Source organism: Schistocerca nitens, chromosome 8 (genome assembly GCF_023898315.1).
Source record: "Schistocerca nitens isolate TAMUIC-IGC-003100 chromosome 8, iqSchNite1.1, whole genome shotgun sequence".
In the NCBI taxonomy this organism is placed as follows: domain Eukaryota; kingdom Metazoa; phylum Arthropoda; class Insecta; order Orthoptera; family Acrididae; genus Schistocerca; species Schistocerca nitens.
The window spans coordinates 437,542,158-437,569,333 of NC_064621.1; the positions used below are offsets into that span (position 1 = coordinate 437,542,158).

The following is a 27,176-nucleotide window of genomic DNA, read 5'->3' on the forward strand; positions in this document are numbered from 1 at the left end:
ATTATTTATAATAATATCATTTTTTACAATAAAATCTTGTATCTGGTTTGCAGCCACTTCCACAAACACTTTCGACAAGATTGGAAGAATAGAAATAGGATGATAGTTTCCCATGTCTTCCCTCGACTCTTTCTTAAACAGAGGTCTGACTTCGGCACTGTCTCATTCTCCCTACTGTGGGAATCTAAGTAATGTTGTGAGCATTAGGTAATCAGTTTTATTGATATAATATAAGGTTGTAGACAGTGTGACATGAAAGTTTGTGTCAGTCCAGGAAGTGTGCATAGATAGCTGAAATGGTTAAGGCAACCACTCACAATAAGTGTGAAATCTGGGTTTGAGTCCTGGTCCAGCAAATTATCATGTGTCACTATTGTGTATTAGATCTACACTTAATATAGCTGATGTCAAGAAATTCACAGTCAGTGAATTAATTTTGAAGTATTTCGTACATCTGTGGATTGTTAATAAGGTCTGTTGTTTCAGACGCAGATGTAAGTATTACAAGCCTAGGAAGGCACACGATGATAACAACACTGCTCTTGATTCCTCACTGCCTTAGTCCCTGTGTTGTGGAAAGTCAAGTAATGTTGAGAGCATTAGGTAATGAATTTAGTAGACTATGATGTTGTTGTTGTTGTGGTCTTCAGTCCTGAGACTGGTTTGATGCAGCTCTCCATGCTACTCTATCCTGTGCAAGCTTCTTCATCTCCCAGTACCTACTGCAACCTACATCCTTCTGAATCTGCTTAGTGTATTGATCTCTTGGTCTCCCTCTACGATTTTTACCCTCCACGCTGCCCTCCAATGCTAAATTTGTGATCCCTTGATGCCTCAAAACATGTCCTACCAACCGATCCCTTCTTCTAGTCAAGTTGTGCCACAAACTTCTCTTCTCCCCAATCCTATTCAATACCTCCTCATTAGTTACGTGATCTACCCACCTTATCTTCAGCATTCTTCTGTAGCACCACATTTCGAAAGCTTCTATTCTCTTCTTGTCCAAACTGGTTATCGTCCATGTTTCACTTCCATACATGGCTACACTCCATACAAATACTTTCAGAAACAACTTCCTGACACTTAAATCTATACTCGATGTTAACAAATTTCTCTTCTTCAGAAACGCTTTCCTTGCCATTGCCAGTCTACATTTTATATCCTCTCTACTTCGACCATCATCAGTTATTTTACTCCCTAAATAGCAAAACTCCTTTACTACTTTAAGTGTCTCATTTCCTAATCTAATCCCCTCAGCATCACCCGATTTAATTTGACTACATTCCATTATCCTCGTTTTGCTTTTGTTGATGTTCATCTTATATCCTCCTTTCAAGACACTGTCACCTCCGTTCAACTGCTCTTCCAAGTCCTTTGCTGTCTCTGACAGAATTACAATGTCATCGGCGAACCTCGAAGTTTTTACTTCTTCTCCATGAATTTTAATACCTACTCCGAATTTTTCTTTTGTTTCCTTTACTGCTTGCTCAATATACAGATTGAATAACATCGGGGAGAGGCTACAACCCTGTCTCACTCCTTTCCCAACCACTGCTTCCCTTTCATGCCCCTCGACTCTTATAACTGCCATCTGGTTTCTGTACAAATTGTAAATAGCCTTTTGCTCCCTGTATTTTACCCGTGCCACCTTCACAATTTGAAAGAGAGTATTCCAGTTAACGTTGTCAAAAGCTTTCTCTAAGTCTACAAATGCTAGAAACGTAGGTTTGCCTTTTCTTAATCTTTCTTCTAAGATAAGTCGTAAGGTTAGTATTGCCTCACGTGTTCCAACATTTCTACGGAATCCAAACTGATCTTCCCCGAGGTCCGCTTCTACCAGTTTTTCCATTCGTCTGTAAAGAAATCGCGTTAGTATTTTGCAGCTGTGACTTATTAAACTGATAGTTCGGTAATTTTCACATCTGTCAACACCTGCTTTCTTTGGTATTGGAATTATTATATTCTTCTTGAAGTCTGTGGGTATTTCGCCTGTCTCATACATCTTGCTCACCAGATGGTAGAGTTTTGTCATGACTGGCTCTCCCAAGGCCATCAGTAGTTCTAATGGAATGTTGTCTACTCCCGGGGCCTTGTTTCGACTCAGGTCTTTCAGTGCTCTGTCAAACTCTTCACGCAGTATTTTATCTCCCATTTCATCTTCATCTACATCCTCTTCCATTTCCATAATATTGTCCTCAAGTACATCGCTCTTGTATAAACTCTATATATACTCCTTCCACCTTTGTGCCTTCCCTTCTTTGCTTAGGACTGGGTTGCCATCTGAGCTCTTGATATTCATACAAGTGGTTTTATTCTCTCCAAAGATCTCTTTAATTTTCCTACCCCTGGTGAGACAAGCCTCTACATCCTTACATTTGTCCTCTAGCCATCCCTGCTTAGCCATTTTGCACTTTCTGTCGATCTTTATTGTGTCGATCTTTAATTTTCCTGTAGGCAGTATCTATCTAACCCCTGGTGAGACAAGCCTCTACATCCTTACATTTGTCCTCTAGCCATCCCTGCTTAGCCATTTTGCACTTTCTGTCGATCTCATTTTTGAGACGTTTGTATTCCCTTTTGCCTGCTTCATTTACCGCATTTTTATATTTTCTCCTTTCATCAATTAAATTCAATATTTCTTCTGTTACCCAAGGATTTCTATTAGCCCTCGTATTTTTACCTACTTGATCCTCTGTTGCCTTCATTACATCATCCCTCAGAGCTACCCATTCTTCTTCTACTGTATTTCTTTCCCCCATTCCTGTCAATTGTTCCCTTATGCTCTCCCTGAAACTCTCTACAACCTCTGGTTCTTTCAGTTTATCCAGGTCCCATCTCCTTAAATTCCCACCTTTTTGCAGTTTCTTCAGTTTCAATCTGCAGCTCATAACCAATAGATTGTGGTCAGAATCCACATCTGCCCCTGGAAATGTCTTACAATTTAAAACCTGGTTCCTAAATCTCTGTCTTACCACTATATAATCTATCTGATACCTATTAGTATCTCCAGGATTCTTCCAGGTATACAACCTTCTTTTATGATTCTTGAACCAAGTGTTAAGTTATGCTCTGTGCAAAATTCTACAAGGCGGCTTCCTCTTTCATTTCTTCCCCCCAATCCATATTCACCTACTATGTTTCCTTCTCTCCCTTTTCCTACTCTTGAATTCCAGTCACCCATGACTATTAAATTTTCATCTCCCTTCACTACCTGAATAATTTCTTTTATCTCGTCATACATTTCATCAATTTCTTCATCATCTGCAGAGCTAGTTGGCATATAAACTTGTACTACTGTAGTAGGCATGGGCTTTGTGTCTATCTTGGCCACAATAATGCGTTCACTATGCTGTTTGTAGTAGCTAACCCGCACTCCTATTTTTTTTAATTCATTATTAAACTACTCCTGCATTACCCCTATTTGATTTTGTATTTATAACCCTGTATTCACCTGACCAGAAGTCTTGTTCCTCCTGCCACCGAACTTCACTAATTCCCACTATATCTAACTTTAACCTATCCATTTCCCTTTTTAAATTTTCTAACCTACCTGCCCGATTAAGTGATCTGACATCCCACGCTCCGATCCGTAGAATGCCAGTTTTCTTTCTCCTGATAACGACGTCCTCTTGAGTAGTCCCCGCCCGGAGATCCGAATGGGGGACTATTTTACCTCCGGAATATTTTACCCAAGAGGACGCCAGCATCATTTAATCATACAGTAAAGCTGCATGTCCTCGGGAAAAATTATGGCTGTAGTTTCCCCTTGCTTTCAGCCGTTCGCAGTACCAGCACAGCAAGGTCGTTTTGGTTAATGTTACAAGGCCAGATCAGTCAATCATCCAGCCCCTGCAACTACTGAAAAGGCTGCTGCCCCTCTGCAGGAACCACGTTTGTCTGGCCTCTCAACAGATACCCCTCCGTTGTGGTTGCACCTACGGTACGGCCATCTGTATCGCTGAGGCACGCAAGCCTCCCCACCAACGGCAAGGTCCTGGTTCATGGGAAGACTATGATATCAGAATGTAAACAGTGTGACATATGGACATTTGTGTCAGTCCAGGGAGTACAAATGGATGTCTAAAGTAGTTAAGGCAACCACTTCTGAAAAATGGAAAAGCCGGGTTTGAATCCCGGTCCAGCACAAATTTTCATGTCATTATTGGGTAGTAGTTCTATACCTAATACAGTTGACACCAAGGAGTTCACAGTCAGTGAATTAATTTCAAAATAAAAGATATTGTATTGCAGTATATTGAATGGTGATGTGTGAAAGTAGGATGGCAGTTCTTAGATGCCAACAATTGTGCATAATATACTGCTAACAGTTCATCAATGACAGAGGAACTGGTGTTAATTTTCCCTTCATGATTGATTCCCTGAATTGCATTAGTGACATGAAATCCACTAATCTGTCATCATTTGGACCACATTTCTGAAGCTCGTGCATGTACTGTCATTGAAGAAACATATAATTCCCAAAATTATTTCTTCTTTTGTTTCACTAAGTAACACGATTTTGTCCTTGATCTTTTGAATAAAATTAAATTTTCAATAAAGGCGTGGTACGTATGTCTTTGTACAGTTCTTTGTTCTTCTCTGATGGCATCTGTAACATCTCAGCACTACACTAAAACAGGCTTACATCAAGAACTACCAGAAAAGAATGGTATTGTAGTGTTCATAACTTGGTTCTGTTGCATCTTGTACTATTTCATCAGTTCTCTTCTCTCCATTTCTACTGACCTGCACTTTAGCAGTGAAAGTATCCCAAATGGTTTTTTGCAGTTATCAATGTGGTAAACTATTGTTGTGTTGTAGATATGGGGCCAGTGCAATGATAGGATAATGATCACTACTGCAAAGGTCATCATGAATTTTCCAATTGATCTCAGTTGGGACACTATGACTGCGGACTGACAAATCTACAGCAACATATAAGCTACAGATGGTGCTGAAATGCATTGGATCCTCCAAAGTTGTTAGGTAGAGAAGAAGAGTGTAACTTTTTAATTAGATCTTCCATTTCCCTGTAGGTAATATCTTGGTCAGGATGTGTGTAAATATTACAGATTATCACCATTAGGCTCAACTGTACTCTAATGGTCACTGCCTCAAATATAGTGCTCATAGGTGTTTGTTCACTGAGATTGTTTTATTTGACTAGTGTGCAAACACATCCAGTTGTTCATTCCATGTTTATCCTATTTTTATCATACACAACAAGTAGGAAAATGGGCTTCCAAAAATCTTGATGCTGTAAGTATTGTGACAATGTTATGAAAAGGACAGACTGTTATTCACCATGTTGAGTTTCAGACAGGCCCAACAAAAAGACTGCCACTGAAACCAGAGGCAGAGGTCATTTGTGTGTAAGTTGTACTTGTGTGAATGTGTGTGTGTTTTCCACTCTAGAGTAATGCCTTGTAGCCAAAAGCTCAAATGTATGGCTGACTTTTAGTTGTGCCCCTCTGCAACTAGATGTCCCCTCTTTATGATGAGTAATAATCTATCCTTCCCATAATACTGTCATGATTGCATCATGGATTTTCCATTATACATATTTTTGATACTTTGTGAATGTAAGTCCATTGTAAAATCATTGAAAAGGTGTCGGTGGGATTAGGGAAAATAATGATGATATGCATTGTTCTGCAGATTGTTTCAATGTTCCACGTGCTGTTGGCATAGTGTCCATAGAGTCTTCTACTGTCAAGAAGAGTTCTGGTTCCAATTGAACTGGTGTATTAGTTTTTTGTTTTATTTATTTCCTGTCTTTTTTCCTTCTTTTTTTCTCTTTTTGCTGTTTTCCTTTGTGAAATTCTTTTGTTTGTATGTCTGGGTAACAAGACAAGAAACTTTTCTTCAGCTCGATGTCTTAGCCTCTTTTAACCTCTGACTAGTGTCTTACTGTACATCAGTCATATTATGGAGGAAGAAGCTGTGAAATGGAACTTCCTTTCTTGTGCTGTCAGAGGAATATGAAGGGTCTCCTTCTGTATCTGCTATGAGGAACCTGTTGATTCTGCAAGACTGGAAGTCAATAATGACAGAGCTCTTTCTTCCACGTATCTTTTTGTTTTCATTTTATGTTCTTTGTTTATAGTGGGTGATAGATTTGGCTTTGAAAATGTTGAGGTAGACAGGGTGATAGCCACAACTCTGGCATAAATGGTCATCACATCAACTGGATGTGTGTGTTCATATTTTTTCCTTGCTTCACAATATGACAGGCAGTCCATCATTTTATTTTCTTGTATTTTCTTTTCTGAAATACGTCCAAAACATAAGCATCTAAAACGTCTCATGGGTGGTGGGACCTAAGGTTTCATGTCACATCTATATATAATTAACTTTTTTGGGAAGACATTTCTTCCAAAATTTGAGATGAAAACAGCTGTATCAATTCAGTTATCTTTTGGACCTTATTACACCCATCAAACAAAATGTGTGCCTAGCTGAGCTAGATTAGCTTGAAGCTCCTCATCTGTTTGGATGTAGGGTCTATATGAAAGGTAACTCCCTGTGCTGTATTCAAAGTTTTATGTAGAGAAATAGTCACTGATATGTCACCCAGTCTTTCACATATCTGATTTTCTCAATTACAAAACTAAATGAGCTAAATCACATGGTAAACTGAATGCTAAAATCTGTGAAACTGTCAGCAAGTGTATAGCCATTTAAATGTGGCACTTTACTAGTTTGCCTCTCTTCCCCCTCCCTGTACTCAGACAGTGTGGCGTGGTGGAGGGGGAAGTGTACAGCTAGGCAAGAGAGCTATGGCACACAAGCAAGAGCTTTGCTTGTGTGGTGAATTCTTGTGTATCCTGCTATAGATACAGTGATAACTCATACTAACTGGATATATTAATGCTTCTGCCTACAAGATCAATACCAATCTCATAAGTTCATCTATCTTCCATTTTAACATGCATCTATGCTTGATATAACAGGTCTTGGTACGAAGACATTTGCCATCCCACAATATGGCTTACCACGTGTACACTAAGAATAAAACCAATGCACAATGTATGTACCCGTATATTACACATATTATTTTATACTACTATTTTCTTATCATGGAACTTACTTTTGCTGTGAGTATCACTCATTGGTAAGAAGATGTAAGGATATGTCTCATTCCCCTGGAATGGTATATATCACTACACCACATTTTGAGAGAAATGTACATTGCTCTAAGCAAACAAAACTGTCCTTAGTTGTACTTTGTCTTTGATAACCATATCAATAAGCAGCTCAATAGAGTTTTTCATTGCTCAGGATGCAACATAGCATTTCAGCAAAGGTAATACACAACAGGTAACCAAGAGCCCAGTCAAGTATGATATATGATACGACTGGAATAGGATATGATGGGCAGATCAGTTTAGTATATCATTTAGTCTTGCCGTTAAAGGTTTGACTTTTCTTTACGTATTTTTTCAGAAAACATGAAAAGATCGTAACTTCGCGAAGTCGCGCTTAGGCTTAAATTTTGTAAACGTGTTTGTTTCTAGTTTCACGGTAGTTTAACTAATTTCTTGGTAACAAATAAGTAAACTACCATAAATAGCGTATAACTTCATTGTTTTAATACAGATTTCAGAAAAACAGCGTAACTTTATATCAGAAACTTGCTTATATACATTTGTTTATAGGCCTAATTCTCATAACGTTTTTGGAGAATCAAAGTTAAAGTATCTCGTTTAATTGTCCTTTTTTTCATTCCATCGAGTGAAATATAAAATAAATAGCATATACCTTCATTGTTTTAATACAGATCTCAGAAAAACAGCGGAATTTTAAATCAGAAACTTGCTTATATACATTTGTGAATAGGCTTAATTCTTGTAACGACTTTTTTGATTTTCGGTAATTTAATTGATTTATTATAGCTAAAGTATTATTTTTGCCATGAGTGAGAAGTGCCTGACTAGCCATAGAATTGTTAGTTCCAGGATTTGGTGTGATGGATGCAGTAGTTTTTTTCACTGGGGGGACTGCAGTGGCGTGGGTGTCAGGAAAGCGGATCAGGCTCATCAGTGGTTATGTAGGATTTGCAGCAGAGATAGGAAGATAGTGGAACAGGAGGGGAAAATTGCTGCCCTTCAGGCTGAGCTAGATCAGGCTAGGGAAGATCTGGACAGGTTAAGGAGGGAGAAGGGCAAAGAGAGGTGGGAAGTGGCAACAGGTAGCAGAAGGAACAGGCCTAGAACTAAGTCTGACAGTTTTGTGGTGAATGTTAAAAATAAGTTTGACCTGTTGCTTCAGTTAGAAACTGATGAGCCTCAAGCAGCGGTAGGTGTAGACAGGACACAACAAACTTTCAATAGGAAATTGAAAAAGAATGTAGGAAAGCCATCGAAAAGGAAGAAAGTTTTGTTGTTAGGCAGTTCTCATGCCAGAGGTGTAGGCCAACTTCTGCAGGAGGAATTAGGACCAGAATACCAGGTCACAAATTTTTTCAAACCAAGTGCTAGTCTGGATCAGGTGACAGAGGATTTAGGTTCACTCTGTATAGGATTTACTAGGGAAGACACCGTGGTTATTGTGGGAGGGCCAGGGAACAGCATCGACAGAGATCCTGGGTACAGTATAGAGTGTGACCTGGTAAAGATTGCGTCGGCATCGAGACACACCAATGTTGAATTTGTATCTGTCCTGAGACACCATGACCGGCCTCATTTGGACTCTTCTGTTGGGAGAGTTAATTTGGAGTTGGAACGGCTGCTTGGGTCGGGTGCGGGAGCTCATATTGGTGTGGTTCCTGTCAATTCTCTCAGTAGGTGGGACTACACCAGGCACGGCCTACATCTCAACAGGAAAGGGAAGGGGAAACTGGCTGGGGTAATAGCAGAAAATTTAGGGGCGGGAGGCACTGCCATGAATGGTAAAATACCAGTGGTTACAGGTGTTGGAGCAGCACCTTTTTTAGGATAGGTAAGACAGAAAGATGTCAAGTTCTACGAGAGGTCAGGATTGAAACAAATCTTCAGTTTAGGAAAGAAATTAAACAGCACAATTCTAGCACATTGGATCACCAATCACAGCTGTCAATTATAAATTTTCACCAATCACCAGAAATTTATCTCCACCAAGTTGTATCTCAGTCCTAGGTAATTGCATTGATGAATTAAAGTCACCCAACCCAGTTGACATGATCTGCCTCTCTGAACACCATGTGACCACTGGTATAGGAACTAGGCCTAAGCACAATGAGAAACTCAGACAGGAGAGTACTGCAAATGTTAGAATAAGGAAAGGTTCTCATAAAAGTATAATTAAAAATAATGTAAGTATATTTCATCAAAATATTGGGAGTTTAAAGAATAAAATAGATGAGCTTCTGGTTTGTTTAGAAGATTTAGATGAAATAGATATACTATGCCTGTCTGAGCATCACATTGTTACTGATACGGATAAGGTAAATGTAAGTGGATATAAGCTCTCTGCACATGTAATGAGAGAAAATATGGAGAAAGGAGGAGTTGCCATATATGTCAAAAGTTATCATTGTGGAAAAAGTATAGAAACAAAAAAGTTTTGTGTAGAGAAGCATATAGAAGCATGTGCCTGTGAGCTTAAATTAAATAAAGGCACATTTATAATTGTAACTGTATATAGGTCACCATCAGGAAATTTTCATCTATTTCTGAAAAATTTGGACTCCTTGTTGTGCTATCTGTCAGACAGGGGGAAGCAAATTATTATTTGTGGGGACTTCAATGTAGATTCTCTGAAAGAGGGTAATAGGAAAAATGACCTTGAAGTATTACTCAGTTCTTTCAATTTGACACCCGTTATTGATTTTCCTACTCGGGTGGTAAAGGATAGCAGCTCACTGATAGATAACTACTTTATAGACCAAGATAAGTTTAACCAGATAAATACTCAGCCTCTTGAGAATGGTCTTTCTGATCATGGTGCACAGCTAGTTACAATATATGTCATAGCTCCATTCAGCAATACTAAACAGTCCTCCAAAGTAGTACGTTCAGTCAACGATTTAACAATTGCAAATTTCAGGGAAAGCCTACAGCAGTTAGACTGGGATGAGGTGTACCGTGATCGTGATGCCAATTTAAAATATAATTTATTTCATGACATTTTTGTAAATGCATTTGAAAACTGCTTCCCCAAGAAAATAGTTAAATATACTCGTAAGAAACCTTGTAACAAACCATGGCTCACTAAGGGTATAAAAATATCTTGTAACCGGAAAAGGGAAATGTATCTGACAGCAAGAAAGAGTAGTGACCCAGAAACTATCAAACATTATAAAAACTACTGTGTTATATTAAGAAAAGTTATTAAAAAATCCACAAGTATGTGTATCATGTCTGAAATCAGCAACTCTGATAATAAAATTAAAACAATTTGGAATATTATTAAAAGAGAAACAGGTCAACCAAGAGCACAGGAAGACAGTATTACCATCAAAGAAGACAGTATTACCATCAAATTGAATGAAAACTTTATGAACAAAAAGTCAGAAGTTGAAAATATTTTTAATAATCATTTCCTAATGTTGTGGATATAGTAGGATCCAGGTGTTCATTAGAAGATGCTAGGCTGTTAATGGAAGAGGCCATACCTATGCAATTTGATACAACTGAAATCTCACCCACTTCTCCCTCTGAAATTAGGAAAATAATAAACTTGCTTAAAAGCAAAAACTCACATGGAATTGATGGCATTTCCAGCAAAATACTAAAAGCTTGTTCTCAACAGATAAGTAAGATTCTCAGCCACCTGTGTAATAGCTCTCTGGAACAGGGCATTTTCCCTGATAGACTGAAATATGCTATTGTTATACCTTTGCATAAAAAGGGGGATAGACCTGATGTCAACAATTACCATCCAATCTCCCTTCTAGCAGCTTTATCCAAAATTTTTGAGAAAGTAATGTATTCAAGAGTAGCTTCACATATCTGAAACAATGAAGTACTAACAAAATGACAGTTTGGTTTACAGAAAGGTTTTTCAACAGAAAATGCTATATATGCTTTCACCAATCAAATTTTGAATGATCTGAATAACCGAACACCACCCATTGGGATTTTTTGTGATCTCTCAAAGGCTTTTGATTGTGTAAATCATGAAATTCTGCTAGACAAGCTCAAGTATTGTGGCATGAGTGGAACAGTGCACAAATGGTGTTATTCGTACCTAACTGGAAGAGTGCAGAAAGTTGAAATAAGCAGCTCTCATAACATGCAAAGATCAGCACATTCCTCAAACTGGGGAACTATCAAGAATGGGGTTCCACAAGGGTCAGTCTTGGGTCCTTTGTTGTTCTTAATATATATTAATGACTTGCCATTCTATATTCATGAAGAGGCAAAGTTAGTTCTCTTTGTTGATGATACAAGTATAGTAATCACACCTGACAAACAAGAATTAACTGATGAAATTGTCAATACTGTATTTCAGAAAATTACTAAGTGGTTCCTTGTATCCCAGGGGATATGGTGCAACATGAATAAGAGCTCTGAGCGAAGAATACACTATGCTATTTATTGATAGTTTAAGTAACACAAATTGTGAATTTGTCCGTAAATGCCAAACAGGGAACGATGGAATTGAAAAGTGCAGTTCACATATTTTTTAAATATGTAGAAGTAAAAAGTTCTATAAAGCTAAGCTTACATTTACCAAAAAAGTAGCTTGTGAAAGTTATGCAAATGAGGTCCAAATAAATTATAAGCAGCAAAAAACTACATTAAAACTTATCTACGCATGCAACTGTATCACCATGTTGTTGTACAGACAAACATTTCAGCCACTGTCACAAGTGAATGACATGTTGGAATTTATTTAAATTCACCATTCTGATCTCTGATTATGCCCATTTGCAACAGTGACCAAAACTGGTGTAAATGATGATGATGTCACATATTACGATAAGTTTTATTGAAGATGAGAACAGTTGTTGAAGCTTAGGTTCACACAGCATGAGAAATTATAAAACAAGATAATTCTAAACAGTCACATGAAACTCTATTTGATGCAGAAAAACTGAATGACTTCTTTGTCACTTGTGTCAGAGAACATGGAAACAAAATTAAGGCAACAGATATGTCTGTAAGCAATCTACTTGGTCTCAGTTGTCAGTAGCACATGCATTTCACTGGGAAATTATCACATCCAATGTCATTCAAAAGATACATCTAAATTCTCTGATTCCAAAAGTAGGGACTGCTACTGGAGGTGTAACATTATTAAAAGAATTTTTCATTTTATACCAGGTGTCTGTCCTAAGAGTTGTTAGGTGGAAATTCCATGGGACTTCAGCAGATATTTATAACTTCATTTTTGCAATGTAATTGAAGTTAGCCCAAACAAATATGGTTCACCACACCTTTCATGTGATACCCAGTGTCAATAAAAAGTATCAGTTTGTTTCCCATTACATACAAAATGATTTCTGAAGTGGAATTTTATGCACCCATTTGAAAGAGCAGTTCAAAATTAGTCTAGTGCAATATTCATTTTATTGATATGTATTAGCAGAGCAGTAAAATAGGAAAAATAACAGTGCTCCAGCAGTAACATGTATGCAGCCTTTTGTCATTCTGTCTGCTATCAACATGCACCAGTGTTGCTCAGTCATCATTGAAGCACTCGTTGTTCTTCCTGTTTTACTGTCCCTCTTAATACATATCATTAAAACATACATCAAAATAGAAGAATTGGCAACTGCTCAGTTGAATGAGCAAGTAAAACTCTGCTTTAAAAATTATTTTGTTTGCAACAGGAAACAAATTGACGATTCTGTTGATGCTGGCTGGTGCATGAAACATATGATCTGCAGTTTTTATTTGCACTGACTCCAGCTACAGATGGTCAAAATAAAATTGCAAAAATCTGCCAAAAAACCATAAAAAATGTGCTTGATGATGCTCAGGAGATACACTCTGCATATAAGTTTTATTTTCAAAAACAGAAAAATGTTCAGAATATAGATCTTTTCTTGACCCATTTGCTCACACAGTACTAAAAGAAGGTAATAAAAAAGACCCATGTGTGCCAATACTCTAAAAAAATGTTCAAATTACTCAAATTCATCCAATTAGGCTAGTGACCTTCAGTGTAACAATCAATTTAATTTTTAGCTGCCTAAAAATATCCCTGATACCAGCCTGAAAATTTGGAAAGTAGAAAGACAATGTCACTTGCATTATGTGATCTAAAGAAACTGTTTTAATGTTCCATTTCTGACATCACACTAACAAAATTGGAGTATTATTGTAAAAATAACCTTAATTTCTTCCTGTTTATATGAAGTAAGGCAATTTGTCTTACTCAGAAATAGACGCTCTTGCTTATTAGAAATTAGTGCTGATGTTCCACAGGGCTTTGTTTCTGGAACCAGCTTTCTCAAAGAAGCTCTCACTGATTTGTCCTATTGTGAGTCATAGTCAATTAATTGTTAAGCTGAAGACATAACCTTGTTTATATCATGTAACAATATCTCAGCTCCTCATCAGGAAATGCATGGATCTCTCAACTCTTCATTGGATTGGTTTGCTATCAATAAGCTACTTTGAAATCCAGACAAAACTCCAAGTACTAACAGTTGTGAATCTTTATATCTCTGACCCTATCAGGAACAACACTGTGGAATTTGTTTCTGGATAACCATACAAAATTTTGCCATCCCAATAAATAGGCTAGTAAGAACAAAATTCAAAGCAAATGCCTTCAGAATGATTAATAGATTATACCTCTCTCCTGGGTTTTGAAAACAAATATGCGTAACTCACTGTCAGATAATCCATTTTAATAAAGAAAGAGTTCTATTACATGCAAATTATTTACTTTAGTTTATAGTGTAACTTTGCTCACAGAATCCACTATATCCATTTATTCATATCATTGTCGTGTAACTCTGATCAAGTAATTTCAAGAAAAAAAATCAATGGTGAAAAAATCTTATTTCTTGATAAGGAATGACAAAATAAGAAAAAAATTAGTTTGTTACTCTAAAAGAAACTAATATTTCATATGTATTTAACTTACCATCTGTATCACAATGAGTAGTGATAAAGTCCTTTGGCAATCGCTCTCTGAAGGAAAAACCAGATTTTCAATGTTAATTACACACTTCACTCCCACCTTATAAATTTATTTTTATTTGTTTATTTACTTTTCTTTGCATGGAGTCATCAATGTGCTAACTTTTGCATATATATATATATATATATATATATATATATATATATATATATATATATATATATATATATATAGGGAAACATTCCATGTAGGAAAAATATATCTAAAAACAAAGATGATGTGACTCACCAAATGAAAGTGCTGGCAGGTCGACAGACACACAAACAAACACAAACATACACACAAAATTCAAGCTTTCGCAACAAACTGTTGCCTCATCAGGAAAGAGGGAAGGAGAGGGAAAGACGAAAGGATGTGGGTTTTAAGGGAGAGGGTAAGGAGTCATTCCAATCCCGGGAGTGGAAAGACTTACCTTAGGGGGAAAAAAGGACGGGTATACACTCGCACACACCCACATATCCATCCACACATATACAGACACAAGCAGACATATTTCATATATATATATAGTATTACAAGTAGTAATACTTACAAAATAATACTTACAAAAACAAAATACAATTTTGGATGCAGAGATTGTGTTGTAAGGAAACTCTCATGTTAAAATCAAGCATATTATAGCCATTCATACTGGTATACAGATGGCTGGTAGTCATAACAATATAAAAAGCTGAGAAATGATTGCAGCAGAGCTGGTACATGACATGGCTGCTTTCGCAGGTGGCCTGACCTCTGATGGGGTAAGACAGTCCTGTGGCACAACATGCAGCTGATCATAAAAGGCTTGATTTTAACAGTGCTTCACAGTCCAGGCCATTTGGATCCTACTCCACCACCAGCTCTTCTGAACTGTGCAGATGGGAGTTATACTTACAACGCATTCTCCGGTCTCAAAATTATCCTGGCCTCAACCTACAATAACCTACTGTGCCCACACATTGCACCCAACAGTTTCTGTCCCCTCTGCCCTATAACCTCCGCATAATTCACATCCCCTCACCCTCATTGTGCTACTCTCTGGCTATTCACTAGCCCCCCCCCCCCCCCCGTCATTTCCTTATTTCCAGCCTTTTGACACTTCTCGAGTCTTCTTCTGCTGAATTCTAAAGTCAGACAGTGCTATTCTCTCCCCCTACCCATACTCTGCTATCCCTCTACCTTCCCTACCCCAATCCCACCTGCTGATTTTGTTTGACACAACAGTAGCTGTCTGGCTAAAGCACCCAGAGATAGCGATCATGTGTCTGCACTGTGCCTCTTTGTGTGAATGTGTGTCTGTTTTCCTTTCTTTTCTGAAGAACACTTTGGCTGAATACTTAGTATGTAACAGTCTTTTTGCTGTGCCTGCCTATTTCAGAGTATCAACTTTACAGTGAGTAGCACTATATCCTTTTCATAACTTTGATATAATTTATTTATAATACTTGAATTGAAACTGGCTCCTCTGCATTGCAGCCATACATGCTGGTCACTCAGCTACAGAAGTGGACCTACATACCCACTGACTGTGTGATGAAGCAAGCTGGGATCCCTTTACTTCCTCTCTTGTTTTGCCATCTGCCATTTTAAATTCTTTTTATATTCATTTTTGACTAATCACCATTAACATAAATGTGTATAATCTGCAATTCCATAAAAGAGAAAGGTTGACCCTCAGTCTTGAGGAATATAGCACCAAATCTAATTTTGTTCTTAGTTTTGTGTATGTAATTAATTTCCTAATTTATTTTGACCATTCCTAGTTAATATCTTTTGCTACAGGTCATTGTAGGGTGTAATCACGGTAATTTTTTTTGTGACTTAGAGTCTATTGTTGACTTATAAACAAATATAAATTCTGTACTAATTATAAACATTTGGAAGAAGAACTACTAGGTTTCTTAAAGTATCTATCTGGCTCTGTTCGAAAACATATTAGCAAAGCCAGCCCTTAATTAATTCCAAAATAGATACCAGGTTTGTCAAGGTATTGTTTGTATAACTATATCTGTTAATTTCATTATTTAAACAAATAATTCGGCGTGACCTTTGTGGTAGAAGGACCTGTCAGAAAGAAGGAATCTTGCAATGTATGCAGTTAGTTGAATGAGTTGTGTTTTAAATGTAATTTCTGTAGTAACTTAAATGTTGAACAATGTATAGTTTCAGTGTCTATTATTGTGAGGATATATAAAGGCCCAATTTTTGGTCTTGAGACAGTCGGTCAGTCCACGGTCTCTTTTCAGATTAACAACAATGCATCAACTTAATGTGCAACTGTTGGCTACATCATTTACAATAGTCAAGTGTTGAGCTTCCAACCTGCATTTTTCATCCAATATAACAATACAGCACTTTGATACTAAGGACTATCAATGAATAAATAAAGCAGGCAAACATCACAACTGATGACAAAGGAGTGACGTCATCATGATTCACTCTCATCCAGGACTGGAGCAACTGAATCACACTCTCTGCCAGAGTTCCATTACCTCCCACTGTGCCCTGAAATAAGAAATAGTCTTCCTACCACTCCCACAGTGGTATTCCATAACCCACCCAACGTATGGAATAACCTTGTCTGTCCTTACTCCATCCCCACTTCCAACATAACCCTTTGAACCACAGTTTATATAGCCTGGAAAAACCTACATGCAAGACCTGCCCCACACATCCTTACACTACCACCTCCTGTCACAGGTGTTTCCTACACCATCAAAGGCAAGGCAACATGTGAAAGGAGCCATATAGTCTACCAGTTTAGCTATGTTGGCATGACCACTAACAAGATCAAGATGACTGTCCACGTGAATGGCAATCATCACACTGTGGCAGAGAGACAGTTAGGCCACCCAGTAATCATCAATCAATGCAGTGCAATGTGCTTGACTTCAATGGTTGCTTCACTGGCCATGCCATCTGGATCCTTCCCACTAATACTAGCTCTTCTGATAACTCTCTCTGCAAGATATACGAGGGCGGTTCAGAAAGTAACCTCCGATTGGTCACAGTGCGGGTTGTGGGGGGAGTAGCGACGCCATCTGTGCGTTCACGCACTCAACAGGTCAGTCGGCATCAAGCCGTGGTCGAGTGAACGTCGTACCTGCGCTAGTTTAGTTTTTGTGGCAGTTTGAAATGTGTGCTGCAATAGAAAACCCCGCCAAATGTGAAGTGCGTGCTGTCATAAGGTTTTTTACAGCCAAAGGATATTCTGCAGCAGCTATTCATCGTGAGCTTTGTGCCGTGTACAGACCAAGAGTTATGAGTGAAGGAGTTGTCCGTGAATGGGTACGTTTATTTAAAAGTGGACGAGAAAACGCTCATGATGAAGAGAGGAGTGGTAGACCATCATTGGTGACTGACGAACTCGTTCAGACAGTTGATGCAAAAGTTCGTGAAAATCGACTTTTCTCAATGTCGGAGTTGTCTACTGGTTTTCCACAGATTTCTAAGACTCTCTTGTACGAGATAGTGACAGCAAGATTGGGTTACCGTAAGTTCTGTGCACGATGGGTGCCCAAAATTCTTACCGACCACCACAAAACTCAAAGAATGGCCTCTGCATTAGACTTTCTGTCACGTTATGAGGACGAAGGAGAACCATTGTTAAACAGAATCGTGACCGGTGACGAAACCTGGATTAAGTACGTGAACCCTGAGACAAAAGAACAATCAAAGATGTGGGCACATTCAAATTCGCCTACCAAACCAAGAAAAGCCTCGCAAGATTTTTCTGCCAGAAAACTGATGGCAACGGTGTTTTGGGATGCCAAAGGGGTGTTGTTGGTTGAATTCATGGAACGTGGTACGACCATTAATCAAGACGTGTACTGTGAAACAATAAAAAAGTTACGACGGGCTATACAGAACAAACGCCGTGGTATGCTGACTTCCGGTATCGTTTTTTTGCACGATAACGCCCGTCCTCACTCTGCTCGCAGAACAACGGCCCTTCTTGAGTCCTTCAAGTGGGACGTTATCAACCATCCACCTTACAGCCCAGACCTGGCGCCAAGTGATTATCACCTCTTCATGCATTTCAAGAAATGGCTCGGGTCACAGCGGTTTGATGACGACGAAGAGCTCAAAGATGCGGTCACAGGCTGGCTCCAGGCGCAAGCGGGTGATTTTTATGCAGAAGGAATTTCAAAGCTTGTGAAGAGATATGATAAGTGCCTCAATCGCTATGGAGACTATGTAGAAAAATAGTGCAAAGATGTAGTTGTAAGATGTATATATTAAAATATTTTTATTTAACTTGGTGTATTTATTTAAATCAACCGGAGGTTACTTTCTGAACGGCCCTCGTATTTAGTTCTCAAAACCCCCTGGCCTCAAACTTCACTAGTCTCTGTCCTCAGCCTTCACTAGTCTCTGTCCTCCACATGTCTCTATCCTCTTCCCTTTTCCATTCAAGACTTACACACACCTTTTATGCCCCAGTTCACATTCATAGTTCTGTTCACTTCTTTGCTTCTCTCCTCTCCCTCTTTTCTATCATCACAGCTCTCCTGACACTGATTCTTGCAACCCGCCATCCTCTCCCCACACATTCCTGCATGTCCTCACAGGCAGCACAACAAATCTTTCCCCACGTCTACACTACTATCCCTCTTCCTCCTAGGCCTCTTCTGTACCTCCACTATCCACTCCAGTTAAGATCAATACTTGCTCCAGTGGGACCATAGTGGCTGGAGATGACAGTAGCTATGCATGTGTGAGTTGTACATATGTGAGTATGTGTGTGTTTTACTTCATCTCATGAAGAACTTTTCTGATAGCTAAAAGATATACAATAGCCTACTTTTAAATGTGCATGTCTGGTGTTCAGTCCCTCCTCTGTGTTGTGCTAAGCAATCTACCCTATTCATATTGTTATTCCATCCTAACTTTTCCTCTGTTTCTTTTATTTACTAATTTTAATATCCTTTCAATTTATGCCACCTATATGTATACGTGAAAGATAACAGGGGATAGTGCGCAACCTTGTCAGACACGTTTCCGTATCTGCACCTCTTCTTGTTTTGTCCGTCCACGGATAACTGCTGTCTCGTTTTTGTACAGGTTCCATATCATTTTTCTATCTTTGTGGTCTATTCCTACTTTTTTGAGTACCTCAAACATCTTATCCCATTTAACATTATCAAAGGCTTTCTCTACATCTACAAAAGCTATGTATGTTTTCAGGTTCTTATCTAGTCGTTTCTCTATTATTAGTTTTAAAGCAAATATTGCTTCTCTGGTTCCTCTATCTTTCCGGAATCCAAACTGGTCTTCGGAGAGTGTAGCTTCGACTTTTTGTTCTATGCGACAAAGAAGGTCAAGTGAAAGTCCAAGTTCATGTAGGCAATGAACTGCTTGAACAAGTTGATAAATTTACTTATCTGGGCAGTAATATTACCAGGGATGGAAGGAGCAAGGCAGAAGTGAGAAGTAGAATAGCTCAAGCAAAGGCTGCTTTTAACAAGAAGAAAAACATATTAACATCTAAGAGCATCAGCCTTGAAATCAGGAAAAGATTTTTGAAATCATATGTGTGGAGTGTGGCATGCTATAGGTGTGAAACATGGACTCTCAGGACAGAGGAAGACCAGAAGCTAAATTCTTTTGAAATGTGGTGCTATAGATGCATGCTCAAAATAAAATGTATCAACAAGGTTACAAACGAACTGGTTCTGGAAAGAGCAGGTGAGAAGAGAAGCTTCTGGAGTTTCATTGTTAAAAGAAGAGTGCAATTTACAGGCCATCTATTAAGACATAAAGGACTCCTGAACACAATCATAGAGGGATATGTCAAGGGAAAAAGACCAAGAGGAAGACCACGACTGAGGTACATGGATCAAATCGTGAAAGATGTGGGATGTAACACCTATAAGGAAATGAAGAGAAAAGCTGAAAGACGCACAGAATGGGGACAAGCTGCCATTGTAGCTATTGCAAACCAATCCTTGGATTGACCACTACAGAAGAAGAAGAAGAAGGAGATACGCTGCAAACCATTATTTTAAAGGAAGAAATCACTAAGGACACAAATATGGACCTTGCAAATTCAGAACTATGATGCAAGGCATAAAAAGATTTACATAGGGTTAAAATAAGATTAATGTTAACATCAAAAAGGCATTGTGTGAAAAAGGAACTGTTTTTCATAATTTTCTAGTAGATGATCTTAAGATGTTGACTGAAGATACTTTTAAGAAGCAATTTAAGTAGTGGTTTATCCATAAACGCCCACTAACATGAATAATAAAGTATGCAACACTGTTGTCCTAGCAATAAGTGTAGTACTAAATTGCATATAAAACCAATTGCTCACTGTGGAGTATATTATGGTCCTATGCACAAATTTAATAATTGCAGAATAGTGTTAACTTCTTGGAGTGTGCAAAATAATGCTATAATTGCACTTTGTTGACAGGCTCCTGCATCTAAAATTGTGTTAGTAGTTAAAAAATAAAGCAAATTAAAGCTGTGATTTGGCAAGCATTTTGAGTTTTCAGAAGAAGACAGTGAGTTGAGATAGGATAACAGTTTCAGATATTTTACTGAAGATGGGATTTAGTGATCTTGGTCTATAACTTGACATTTGTTCCTTACTTCCTTTCTTGTGCACTGGTTGAATCACACTTATTTTTAAGGCACTTTGATAAAAGTTTTCTTTAATACTACAATAAAATGGTGAGGGGTTTCGTAATTTCATTCCCAAATTTCTTTACCACTATGCTTCAAATACCATCCCACCCAGGTAGTGTTTATTCTTTAGTTTATAAATTGTGTTAATATTTTATGTACATTCACCTAAATCTGAGCTCTGCCATCAGTGTATGATATTATGGTGTCCCAGCTTACAAATCTATAATGGAAGCTGGTTGATCAAAATGAGAGATAAAGGGCTTATTTTATAAATTGCATATTGTAGTTGAATCTTTTACCAGGTGGGCTCCATGTCTAATTTGACAGGTTCATTGTCCACCTTACTGTCAGTTTTACAATGTTTACTGAATGGCCTTTGGGATGCTGCACCTATGCTGGCTGAATGCTCTATTGTACAGTTGTTTATCTGTTTCCTATACAGTAAGAGGTCAGCCTTAAAGATTTTTCTTAATTGTACTTTCCCTTACAAGCATGTAGCTCTGTTTCCTTATACAGGTTGAGTCAAGTAATATGTAACACCTATTTTGTTCCTTGAATGGTTCCCGATATTGAAACGAGGATTTCTGCAAATTGATAGTATGCTGAGGGGCATATAATATTTTGTATGGATAATGTTCTGAATTCTTGCATCAGCCCAGATATTGAAACAAGTACATTTTTTATTGGAAACATACACTTCTCATAGCTGCATTCAACAGCTCTCGAAAAACAATTACAATACTATAGTATTTGTTAGTACTGACATTGAAACTTTACACAAAAGAGGCTCAGAAATGCACTAAAACTGGAAAGCAATGTGGCCAGAACCATCTAGCATCCCAAGCATGGCTCTCATGCCAGGCCCCATTGGTATATGCAGCAAGATAGGCCTACTCTACTACGATAAACCTCATTTCCTATATGACATAGACACAGGGTCAATTATGGTTTTTTATATGGAACTGTGGTATATGCTAGCTTTTGGCACATTATATGGGGTTTAGGGAAACAATTTCAAATGTGTGCACAATTCAAGGTATTTGTGGTATACAAAATTGTTAAGGCTTTCGTGGCCACTTGTTGACAAACTGCCTATTGGCTTCTGTCTCGGGTTCTTCGGCCAACGTTCATCTAATGATTTTTCTGACGTTTCGCCAGCACGAGTGGCTGGCATTGTCAAAGCTTCACCCTCCATTGCCAGAGTTCACCACCGGCAATGGAGGGTGAAGCTTTGACAATGCCAGCCACTCGTGCTGGTGAAACGTCAGAAAAATCATTAGATGAACGTCGGCCAAAGAACCCGAGACAGAAGCCAATAGGCAGTTTGTCATTTGTGGTATAACTAAAGTTTCATCATGCAGTTTTCCATTACCATTTCGACAGCATTTGTCTGACATTTCCCATATAAAAGTAGCATGTCTAACTTCTATTCATTGGTGTGCATGTCTGCATGCAAGAAATGTTGATTCAGAAATGACCTGCTGCTAGACAACACAGTTCCTGCTATTTCTGCAATACAGACAAGAAACAGTTGAAAGTCTTGACACAATGATGTAGCCTGGTGGATGCATGTTTACAACACAATAGCCAATTTTGGCTGACTCACTTTTCAATTTTATAACATTTCTTGGATTCTTTTGTGAAGAGTATCAGCCTCAAAATTAACAAGCATTATATCACTGTACACCTCTTTCCCAGCACTTTTGGATGTTGTTAAAAAATTATATCATTCTATTTTTATAAAAATCATGTTTGCTTCAATATCTCTATCAATACTAGAGTTTATATTCTTTGTTACACATCAAAGTATGTGCCCCCTAGCAACTATACTTGCCTAAAACCTCATTTCAATATCTGGAACTGTTGATGAAATAAAGGGGTGTTATGTGACACACTCAACATATACAGTCAATATCATATATATTGTGACTTAACTTAAGCAGACTAAGTAAAAGTTTCAGTGTAGTATCACATTCACTACGGCAGTGTGTTAGTAAACCCTGGTTATTTCTTTGATGGGGAAGCAGTAGTCAAAATGCCTCAACATGGTTCTATAAAATTCACTCCATTTGCTTTCTGATCCTTTAGCCTCATGAGGTCCAACGCATCTATGTTATTTATTTTTGGAGAAGCCGTGTTGCCAATTCTCAGAATCCATTTACACTCATACATTTTACTGGGGACTTAAAAAAGTAAGTTACATGATGGTGTGGCTCCCAAAGTAACTTTTATTGAATGTTGTGCTACACTTCAAAGTGCTGCAGATATATATCACACTATTTATCAACATAGTCACCAACTCCTTTTAAACAACAGTTGGAACATTCTACCAATTGTTCAATTCCTCGACAATAGAAATCCACTCCATTACAGGGAATTGTTGAGTGAACATCCTTATTGTTGGAAAACATGTAATTTCAGCTTACCGAAAAGATGGACTTGCATGGTGCAAAATCTGGACTTCCCAATCAGCATCAGCCATGTATTACAACTAGATCAATACTCCATTTTATCCATACACCACCAGAATTTTACAGTGAATTTGTGTCCAATTTAGATGTTTCCCTACAAGAATCATACTGCGCCACATTCTTCAACTTTGTAGTAGTTTGCAGTTGCCGTGCCATTTCACTATCACACGGTGATGTACTTGTTATCTGTACTGAAACAGAACTATGTCTGAAAGAAACCCAGAGCGTGTTCTCTTTTCTACAATGCTCCACTCTTGTTGTGCAGTGGTTTTAGTGCAAAACTACATGTGGAACTTACATTATAAAGTCCCTATGTAGTTGTTTTTGACACAGTAAAGTTTCAGAATTCTAACAATTGACACCAGTGATCCAAATACTGAAAATCAACACTTCTGCAACTAACACTGTCTTTTACATATCTATTGCTTATCACATAATCTCTTCTACTGGTACTTGACTCTGTTATCATAGTGTCAGAGCTGGCTATATTTGTGCTGTTATAAGAATTTAATGTTGTCATCACTTGTCCTATAGGAGTCTGCATCAATATTTAAGTATCCAGCTACACTAAGATCAGTGACACTCATCTACTTAAGTACCATGTTAAGTCTATCAAAACTCCACGACCCACATCAATTGATGGGTGGCACATTCCAATAAACTTCATGTTTAGCTATTACACTTGAGCATTTATGTGGGGGCACACCACCAGCCATTTCAGCTGTTCCTTCTTTAATGTAATGTTCAGTAAGTGAAGTTATTTTAAATGTAATATGTTCACTCATAAAAACTGTTACTCCATCTCTTTTGCGTAGCTGTCTGATGTAAAACCATCCAACTTGCAACGCAAAATTTACTGGCTTTTGACCCAGGTTCTATTGTTAGTAACAGATTTGCAGTGAATGCTCATCCACAAACATCTGTAGCAAACTGAAATTGTTTTGAAGCTACTGCACACTGAAGTGCATTTTGCTTAGGGGCATTTACCATTTTTGTTTACCTTATGTTCTGTATAAATCATAAACATGTCCAATTAAGAGAATCTTAATCAGTTGTTTAACAACAATATAATAAAGGACAGACTGCTACTTACCATAAAGATATCAATCCAAGAGCAGAGACGCACAATTAAAAGACATTTACACATAAGCTTTTGGCCTCAACCTTCATTGGCAAAAGAGAAAGGGAAACCAGCACCATTCACTCACACAAGCAAGCATACCTCATGCGCACATGACTGCCAACTCCGGCTAGAATGCAACCATCATGTGGGATGAATGCAGCAGTCTAGAAGGTGTGGGGAAGGGGAAGGGGTAGGAGAAGCAATAGTAGTGTACCAGTGTGGGAAGGAAAGAGTACTGTCTGGTAGAGTGTGCAGGGACTGGAATGCCAACTGGTGCAACAGCAGATTGTGGGGCAAGGTGGTGGGGAAAACAGAGTGAAACAGGAAAGGAGTGGGGAAAGATGGGAGGGTGCATTGGCAGAGGGTGGCAAACAAAGAGTGTAGCAGAGAGGACAGAGGGAGTGGAAACTGTTGAGTGGAAGATGTGGGGACTGTATGTTACTGTAGGTTGGGGCCGGGATAATTATAGGATCAGAGAATGTGTTGTAAGTATAACTCTCATCTGTGCAGTTCAGAAAAGCTGGTGGTGGAGAGGAATATCCAGATGGATCACACAGTGAAGCAGCTATTGAAAGGACTTTATATTTAGCTGCACGTTGTGCCACAGGATGGTCTACTCTGCTCATGGCCACAGTTTGGCAGTGGACAACTGGCTGTTAGTTGTAAAATGTACACTTCCACAGGGACATATCACAAATAATGAAATTTTCTTGGCCCACATGCCATGACTGAATGGATTTCACCTTAAAATAAAATGTTTCAGCCCCATCAGCAGGGGAGATTTTTCATGGGGGATCATAGTTTCTTTGCATGTCCAATTCACACCTTGGCTCATTACTGACTATAGCAAAATTCCACTTCTGTGTGGTTCCACACAGTCACGTGATGTCACATGAATTCAATACGCAAGTGCAATTGGCCATTGTCGACCGCCACATCACTGTTGCTATCACCCTCTGGTGAAAGACTGGTACACATTTTCTTTGGCACCAGAATCCAGATGTCATTCATTTCCACACCCTCCTCCTTCCTACTGAAATTCTTGGGGTGTTTTACAATCTCTGTGGCCTCTCAGTATAACTTTCATGGTATCCGTATCTGCTTGTGGCTGCCAGTACTTGAGTCCTATCAAAATGAATGCAGTGGTCTCCTGGATGCAAATCAGGTTCTGCAACAGCTGATCTGTCAATCTCCCCATTTCTGCAATTTCCCTTGTGCTCTTCTAGTCATTTTTTCACTGTTATTTTTGTAGCACCTACATACAACTTCCCACAACTACACGGAATCCTGTAAATTCCTGCTTTTGTGTGTGTGTGTGTGTGTGTGTGTGTGTGTGTGTGTGTGTGTGTGTGTGGTTGGCTAGCAGCCTTGGACAATTTCAGGTGCTCATATACACTCCTGGAAATGGAAAAAAGAACACACTGACACCGGTGTGTCAGACCCACCATACTTGCTCCGGACACTGCGAGAGGGCTGTACAAGCAATGATCACACGCACGGCACAGCAGACACACCAGGAACCGCGGTGTTGGCCGTCGAATGGCGCTAGCTGCGCAGCATTTGTGCACCGCTGCTGTCAGTGTCAGCCAATTTGCCGTGGCATACGGAGCTCCATCGCAGTCTTTAACACTGGTAGCATGCCGCGACAGCGTGGACGTGAACCATATGTGCAGTTGACGGACTTTGAGCGAGGGCGTATAGTGGGCATGCGGGAGGCCGGGTGGACGTACCGGCGAATTGCTCAACACGTGGGGCGTGAGGTCTCCACAGTACATCAATGTTGTCGCCAGTGGTCGGCGGAAGGTGCACGTGCCCGTCGACCTGGGACCGGACCGCAGCGACGCACGGATGCACGCCAAGACTGTAGGATCCTACACAGTGCCGTAGGGGACCGCACCGCCACTTCCCAGCAAATTAGGGACACTGTTGCTCCTGGGGTATCGGCGAGGACCATTCGCAACCGTCTCCATGAAGCTGGGCTACGGTCCCGCACACCGTTAGGCCATCTTCCGCTCACGCCCCAACATCGTGCAGCCCGCCTCCAGTGGTGTCGCGACAGGCGTGAATGGAGGGACGAATGGAGACGTGTTGTCTTCAGCGATGAGAGTCGCTTCTGCCTTGGTGCCAATGATGGTCATATGCGTGTTTGGCGCCGTGCAGGTGAGCACCACAATCAGGACTGCATACGACCGAGGCACACAGGGCCAACACCCGGCATCATGGTGTGGGGAGCGATCTCCTACACTGGCCGTACACCACTGGTGATCGTCGAGGGGACACTGAATAGTGCACGGTACATCCAAACCGTCATCGAACCCATCGTTCTACCATTCCTAGACCGGCAAGGGAACTTGCTGTTCCAACAGGACAATGCACGTTCGCATGTATCCCGTGCCACCCAACGTGCTCTAGAAGGTGTAAGTCAACTACCCTGGCCAGCAAGATCTCCGGATCTGTCCCCCATTGAGCATGTTTGGGACTGGATGAAGCGTCGTCTCACGCAGTCTGCACGTCCAACACGAACGCTGGTCCAACTGAGGCGCCAGGTGGAAATGGCATGGCAAGCCATTCCACAGGACTACAGCCAGCATCTCTACGATCGTCTCCATGGGAGAATAGCAGCCTGCATTGCTGCGAAAGGTGGATATACACTGTACTAGTGAAGACATTGTGCATGCACTGTTGCCTGTGTCTATGTGCCTGTGGTTCTGTCGGTGTGATCATGTGATGTATCTGACCCCAGGAATGTGTCAATAAAGTTTCCCCTTCCTGGGACAATGAATTCACGGTGTTCGTATTTCAATTTCCAGGAGTGTATCTTCCAGGTGGGTTTGTAGATTACCGTGATGTTCTACTTTTTCACTATTTTCCCTCTGTGGTCAGTAACATCC

General features: G+C 39.4%; 1 protein-coding gene across 1 annotated transcript in view; it reads right to left on the reverse strand.

Moving 5' to 3' along the window:
* Positions 1 to 27,176, reverse strand: part of LOC126199241 (uncharacterized) — a 197,822-nt gene that overhangs the window by 110,748 nt on the left and 59,898 nt on the right. Inside the window, exon 5 of the mRNA XM_049936034.1 lies at positions 14,023 to 14,069. Within this exon, the coding sequence (XP_049791991.1) occupies positions 14,023 to 14,069 (47 nt within the window). The remainder of the gene's footprint in view (positions 1 to 14,022; positions 14,070 to 27,176) is intronic.